Here is a 6,520-nt window from a genome sequence, read left to right as displayed (position 1 = left end):
GGCAGGTGATGGATGGCACCCCGCTGGTGGGATGCTCACGGGGGGGGGCTCAGGGGGGCTGTCGGGGCTGTTCTCGGACTCGGGTGGCACAAGGTGCTGGGCACGTCCTGGTGGCGGTGGCACAGGGTGACAGCGGTGTTGCAGGTGGCACAGGGCGCCGGGCATGTCCCGGCAGCACAGGGCTCGCTGGGTGGCACCGGACAAGCCCACGGTGCCGTGGGGTGATGCATGGGGTGACACGGGCACCCGATCTGCCACCAGTGCCTGACGAGGGACGGAGCGTGGTGACCCAACCCGTGTGGGCACCCGTGGCAGTGCCCCGGGGGGTCCTGGCACCGTCCCTCAGCCCCTCTCTCACTAACGATGCTGGCTCGTTACGTCCCCTGACGGGTGACGAGGGAGCTCCTACCCTTGCGCTGCCTCAGTTTCTCCCCCACCACTGTGGGACCAGGATCCCAGTTGCAGGGGGCTGGGGGGGGCTGGATAACGCCTCCCTGCCTGGGCGCGGGGCACAGGCAGCCCCCCACTCCATGCTCACGCTGTGCCTGTGCCTGCAGAGTTGCGGGGGGGGCCGGGGTCCCGGCCCCTGCAGTCGGCGCGCTCCCTGCCCGGGACACCCCACTGCCTGAAGCACTTCCCTGTCGACCTGCGCACCTCCATGGATGGCAAATACAAGGAGATCGCTGAGGTGGGTCCTCCCTGCACCCCAGGCTTGCCAGGTCTCAGACTGGGGGGGCTTCACCTCTCCTTTCCCCCGGGACGCAGCAACAGCCTGGCGTCCATCCCCCTGCCCGCGGAGGGGCCGCGGTGGCAGGGAGGGACCCCATGCACCCGATTGATGCCAAACCCGTGTCCCCCACTCAGGGCTCTGCAGTGGGTCGGGGCTGGGGGGGAACCCCGCGGCTGTTCCCCTTCCACCCCTGAGGTTGCGTCCCCCCAGCCCGACAGCGTGGCCTCCTCGGTGTCCCCGTGCTGTGGGCTGAGGCTGAACGCAGCTCATAGCACGGGCGGAGGGCAGGGCTGGTGGCAGGGCTGGGTGCGGGCTGAGACCCGGCGCAGCTCACGGCAGCGGTGGGCCCGCAGGAGCTGTTCTGCCGCTCGCTGGCCGAGAGCGAGATGCGGACGGCACCCTACGAGTTCCCCGAGGAGAGCCCCATCGAGCAGCTGGAGGAGCGGCGGCAGCGCCTGGAGCGCCAGATCAGCCAGGACGTGAAGTAAGCCGGGGTCCCCCTGGGACAGGTCCCCACACGGGGACAGCCACCGCCCTGGGTACCGCGGGCACCCCGGCCCTGCTCTGGGGGCTGTCAGTCCTCTGTGCCAGCTCTGTGTCCTCTCCTCTCCCGTGGGTGTTGCGCTTGCTGTCTTATTTTTCTTTCTTTTTTTTTTTTTTTCTGGTTTCTGTGTGGTTTTGTTGGGTTGGGCATTAATGGGGTGTTTTCTCTCCCCCTCCCCAACGCCCTGGCCCCTCTCTCCTCCTGGCTGTCCCCTCCCGGCTGTCCCCTCCGCTGTCCCCAGACTCGAGCCCGACATTTTGCTCAGAGCCAAACAGGACTTCCTGAAAGTTGACAGTGCTGCGGACTTACAGTGAGTGTTTGGCTCGGTGACACCGGGGGCTCGGGGTCCCCCCAGCCCCACTCTGGCCCCCCCACCGCTCCCCAAACACAGAGCCGAGAGGTGCCCCCAGCCCTGCTGCCAAGGCTGGCAGTGAAGGGGTTAATGCGCCCGGGGGGGGTTTAGGGATGGGGGATTTGGGGTGAACTGGGGTCCGTGCTGGTGGCATGGGGCAGATCTGTCCCCAGCCTGGCCCTGTCACCCCCCCGGCGCTGCGTGTCCCCTCCCTCCTGTCTCCGCTTGGGAGTTGTCTCTGTCACGAGTTGTTTCGTTCTCTGTCCCCCCCCCACTTTTCGTTGTGCTCCTGTGGGGCTGGGGGATGCGTCTGGGCATAGCGGGGTGGAGGGGGGGGGACAACTGCCACCAACCGGGATGTGGCACCCGGCTGCCCGCACCCGGCGGTGGCACGCCTGGGGACGCCACCACCTTCCTGCCACCGGGGGCCGGGTGCAGCCCCCCGGGGGGGGGGGCGCGAGGCCGTGTCCCCGTCTCACCGGCCGCTGGCCGTGCCCGCAGGCTCTTCAAGGAGCAGAGCGAGGACCTGGTGGACCACGTCCCCAAGGACCGTGACGCGCTGCTGGAGCGGGAGTTCCAGCGCGTCACCATCTCCGGGGAGGAGAAGTGCGGGGTGAGCCTCTGCCCCCCACCAGGGGCACCTTCAGCACCCACGGGAGGTTTTGGGGTGAAATCCCCCCCACCTTGTTTTTGTGTCCCTTCCCAGGTGCCCTTCACGGACCTGCTGGACGCGGCCAAGAGCGTGGTGAAGGCGCTGTTCCTGCGGGAGAAGTACATGGGGCTGTCGCTGCAGAGCTTCTGCAAAACCACCGCCCGCTACCTGCAGGAGCTCTCCGAGAAGCCCCTGGAGACCCGCGGCTACGAGGAGGTGCCCGAGACCCCCGTGGCCGCCGGTGAGCGTGGGACAGGAGGGTCCCCACGCTGGGGATGGGGACGCTGGTGGGTGATGGGGACGTCTGGTGCGTGACCGTGGGGTCTCTCCTGGCCACAGATGCCCCCGTGCACCCCCCGTTCGCGGAGCAGCACCCCTACGAGAAGTGGGACCCCCAGACCATGCCGGCCGACCTGGGCTTCGGGCTGAAGATGGTGGATGGCGTGGTGCACGTCTACACCAAGCAGGACCCCACCGACAAGTGAGGGGGGGAGGCTCGCCGCTGCGATGGGCTGGGCGAGGGGCTGCGGTGGGTGGCTGGGGACGGGGGGACGTGTGCCACAGCCCCCCCCCCCCCCGACCCACTGCACCGTCTCTGTGCCCGGCAGGAGCACGGAGCTGGACCTGCCGTACCCCGACCTGCAGGAGTTCATCGCCGACATGAATTTCCTCATGGCTTTGATCATCAACGGGCCCATGTGAGGAGAAGGGCCCCGCCGTGGGGGTGGGCACCTTGGGGACAGCTCTGGGGGACGTGGCTGTGGCACCTGGTCCTGGTGCAGCTCCCGCGTCTGTCCTGGCTCGTGGTCACCATGCAGGGGGTGGGGGGCCCCAGAGTCCAGAGCCGCGTCCCCTCCTCCTGGTGGGCACCAGCCTTTCGGGGATGGATTTTCTCCCTTCTCTCCCCAAAACTGATGCCCCCTCCCTGCCTCGGGCAGCAAATCCTTCTGCTACCGCCGGCTGCAGTACCTGAGCTCCAAGTTCCAGATGCACGTCCTGCTCAACGAGATGAAGGAGCTGGCGGCCCAGAAGAAGGTGCCCCACCGCGACTTCTACAACATCCGCAAGGTACTGGCGTGTGGTGGGGTCCTGGCTCGGGCAGGGAGCACCCGGCGGCTCTCGGGGCTGAGCATCGCTTCTGGCTTGCAGGTGGACACTCACATCCACGCCTCGTCCTGCATGAACCAGAAGCATCTCCTGCGCTTCATCAAGCGGGCCATGAAGAAGCACCTGGATGAAATCGTCCACGTGGAGAAGGGCAAGGAGCAGACGCTCAAGGAGGTCTTTGAGACCATGAACCTCACGGCCTACGACCTCAGCGTGGACACTCTGGACGTCCACGCGGTACGGGGAAACATCCCCAAATCTTGGAGATGAGCAGGGCCTCCAGCTCGTCTCTGGCCGGGGTGGGAGATCTCCGGGGGTGTCCCATGGTGGGGTGGGGGTGCCCAAAGCTCTGGATGGGGATGTTTTGGTGGCTCCAGGGGGCTGGGGAGCCTCAGCTCACGTCTGTGCCCCCATGCCAGGACCGCAACACCTTCCACCGCTTCGACAAGTTCAATGCCAAGTACAACCCCATCGGCGAGTCCATCCTGCGGGAGATCTTCATCAAGACGGACAACCGCGTCTCGGGGAAGTACTTCGCCCACATCATCAAGGTGAGGCCCCGTGTCTCCCTCCCTCCGGTGCTCGCAGTGGCAATGCCACCCCTGTCCCCGTCCCTGGTGGCCGAAGGGTGACGCTTCCCCCTCCCTGGCAGGAGGTGATGTCCGACCTGGAGGAGAGCAAGTACCAAAACGCCGAGCTGCGGCTCTCCATCTACGGCCGCTCCCGGGATGAGTGGGACAAGCTGGCCTGCTGGGCCGTCAACCACCGCGTCCACTCCAACAACGTCCGCTGGCTTGTGCAGGTGCCCCGGCTCTTGTGAGTGCCGGGGGGCAGCCGCCCCCACCTGGGCCATGTCCTGGGGGGGGGGACCGGGAACACCCAGCCGCTGGCTGGCGGGGCCGGGACGGGGCACCGGGCTCTGACCGTCGGCCGTCCCCGAGCAGCGATGTCTACCGGACGAAGAAGCAGTTAGCCAACTTCCAGGAGATGCTGGAGAACATCTTCCTGCCCCTCTACGAGGCCACCATCCACCCTGCCCAGCACCCCGAGCTGCACCTCTTCCTGGAGCACGTGAGCGCCGCCTCCTGCGGGGGGCCGGGGGCCACCGGTGCACCCCCAGCCGGGACCCGCTCCCTCCCTTCCTCACGGCTCTGGGGTGGGCGTCCTTGGTGGAGGGGTGACCCCGGCGGCGTCTCACCTGCAGGTGGACGGCTTCGACAGCGTGGATGATGAGTCCAAGCCCGAGCACCACATCTTCAACCTGGACAGCCCCCTGCCAGGGAACTGGGTGGAGGAGGACAACCCGCCCTACTCCTACTACCTGTACTACATGTACGCCAACATGACGGTGCTCAACCACCTCCGGCGGTAAGGCCCCGCGCCTGGGGGTGCTCGGGGGGGGGGGGGGGTCTCGGCGGGGGGCGGGCGCTGACGGTTGTCCCCCCGTGGCAGGAAACGCGGGTTCCACACCTTCGTGCTGCGCCCGCACTGTGGCGAGGCCGGCCCCATCCACCACCTCGTCTCGGGCTTCATGGTGTCGGAGAACATCTCGCACGGCTTGCTGCTCCGCAAGGTGAGCGGGCCGGGGGGATGCTGGGGGGGGCTGGGGTGCACGGCTGGGCCCCCCCTGACCCCGCTGTGCCCCCCCCACCCCACTGTGCCCCCCAGGCCCCCGTGCTGCAGTACCTGTACTACCTGGCGCAGATCGGCATCGCCATGTCCCCGCTGAGCAACAACAGCCTCTTCCTCAGCTACCACCGCAACCCCCTGCCCGAGTACCTCTCGCGGGGGCTCATGGTCTCCCTCTCCACCGACGACCCCCTCCAGTTCCACTTCACCAAGGTGAGCTGCTGGGGGGGACCACGGGACCCCGCCCCCCCAGGACCCCCGTGGGGCAGCCACCATGGCCACGGGACGGGGTTGGTGGGGGCCTGGAGGAAGAAAAGGGCAGTGGGCTGCGGAGGGTGCTGGAGGTGCAGGGCGGGTGGGAGAAGCTGCCCCCCCCCATCCTCTTTGGGTGGGTGGGTGCTGAGGCTGTGCCCCCCAGGAGCCGCTGATGGAGGAGTACAGCATCGCCACGCAAGTCTGGAAGCTGAGCTCCTGCGACATGTGCGAGCTGGCCCGCAACAGCGTCCTCATGAGCGGCTTCTCCCACAAGGTACCGCTGCCCCTGGCCCCCCCAGGACCCCCGATCTCCGCGGGGAGGGGGCGGGCGGCTGCAGGAGCCTCCCCTTGCTCTGCCCCCAGGTGAAGAGCTACTGGCTGGGCCCCCACTACCTGAAGGAGGGGCCGGAGGGCAATGACATCCGCCGCACCAACGTCCCCGACATCCGCGTCAGCTACCGCTTCGAGACGCTGTGCCAGGAGCTGACGCTCATCACGCAGGCGGTGCAGAGCGAGGAGCTGGAGACCATCCAGGAGGAGGACGCGCTCACCATCACCTCCGCTCTGCCCCCCCGCTGAGCCCCCCGCTCCCGGCCCCGTGTCCCCCCTGGCCGCTGCTGCTCCCCTCCTGCTGCCCAGTGCCCTGGGCTGCCCCCCCCCCCCCCCGCTGTCCCCAGGGCTGTGCCAGTGCCTCCGCTCTGGGGGCTTTGCTCCCTTCTCTTGGTAGTGTTTTGTGTTTCTTTTTTTTGTGTGTGCCTTCTTGGTTATTTTCCACTGCTTTCTCTCAGCGTGGTTGGACCCTGCTGGGGCCAGGCTCTGGGGGGGTGACGTGGGCAGGGACCTGCTGGGGACCCTGGCTTCACCTCCCAGTGCCGGGCTGGGGGCTGCCGGTGCCGGGTGCGGGGATGCCATGCGGGGCCCCCCCAGCGCCCAGGCGGGGTCCTGATGCTCGTGAAGGGCCTGCCCAAATCTCCGTCCTTTCTCGCCCTGCCACGAGGGGCCGTGGGGACAGGCTGGGTGCAGCACCCACCCCAGCCCCTCACCCACGCTGTGCCCTGGTCCCGCTGGGGACCTGGCGGCCCAGGGGACGCCCGGAGGGAGGCGTGGGGCTGGGGCACTGCCTGCCCCCATCCCCTGCCCTGCCGGGGGGCTCGGGGCCATACGGGGCTGCTCCGTCCCAAGTATCCCCCCCCCATCCCACGCTGGGGGCATGGGGTGGGGGGGGGGATACTTGGGACGGAGCAGCCCCGT

The 6,520-nt window shown here is 68.2% G+C and overlaps 2 protein-coding genes across 4 annotated transcripts in view; both read left to right on the top strand.

Moving 5' to 3' along the window:
• The window catches only part of AMPD2 (adenosine monophosphate deaminase 2), a 6,737-nt gene extending 793 nt beyond the window's left edge, over positions 1-5,944 (top strand). For 2 of the 3 annotated variants that reach the window (XM_035346872.1, XM_035346870.1), the window contains exons 2-18: positions 558-688; positions 1,084-1,214; positions 1,516-1,584; positions 2,128-2,239; positions 2,333-2,519; positions 2,618-2,759; positions 2,887-2,976; positions 3,217-3,346; positions 3,428-3,622; positions 3,805-3,936; positions 4,038-4,201; positions 4,330-4,456; positions 4,590-4,753; positions 4,838-4,958; positions 5,054-5,227; positions 5,433-5,543; positions 5,633-5,944. In XM_035346872.1, the coding sequence (XP_035202763.1) occupies positions 659-688; positions 1,084-1,214; positions 1,516-1,584; positions 2,128-2,239; positions 2,333-2,519; positions 2,618-2,759; positions 2,887-2,976; positions 3,217-3,346; positions 3,428-3,622; positions 3,805-3,936; positions 4,038-4,201; positions 4,330-4,456; positions 4,590-4,753; positions 4,838-4,958; positions 5,054-5,227; positions 5,433-5,543; positions 5,633-5,848 (2,295 nt within the window). In that variant the 5' untranslated portion in view covers positions 558-658 and the 3' untranslated portion in view covers positions 5,849-5,944. The remainder of the gene's footprint in view (positions 1-557; positions 689-1,083; positions 1,215-1,515; positions 1,585-2,127; positions 2,240-2,332; positions 2,520-2,617; positions 2,760-2,886; positions 2,977-3,216; positions 3,347-3,427; positions 3,623-3,804; positions 3,937-4,037; positions 4,202-4,329; positions 4,457-4,589; positions 4,754-4,837; positions 4,959-5,053; positions 5,228-5,432; positions 5,544-5,632) is intronic. The other variant, XM_035346871.1, reaches the window with a different exon arrangement.
• The window catches only part of LOC118178393 (glutathione S-transferase 2-like), a 15,800-nt gene that overhangs the window by 7,527 nt on the left and 1,753 nt on the right, over positions 1-6,520 (top strand). The gene's annotated exons all lie outside the window — the stretch shown is intronic.

The sequence above is a fragment of the Oxyura jamaicensis genome, chromosome 26, assembly GCF_011077185.1.
Source record: "Oxyura jamaicensis isolate SHBP4307 breed ruddy duck chromosome 26, BPBGC_Ojam_1.0, whole genome shotgun sequence".
NCBI lineage: Eukaryota > Metazoa > Chordata > Aves > Anseriformes > Anatidae > Oxyura > Oxyura jamaicensis.
Note: the sequence above shows the minus strand (reverse complement) of the source record. Positions and strands in the feature narration are given on the sequence as shown.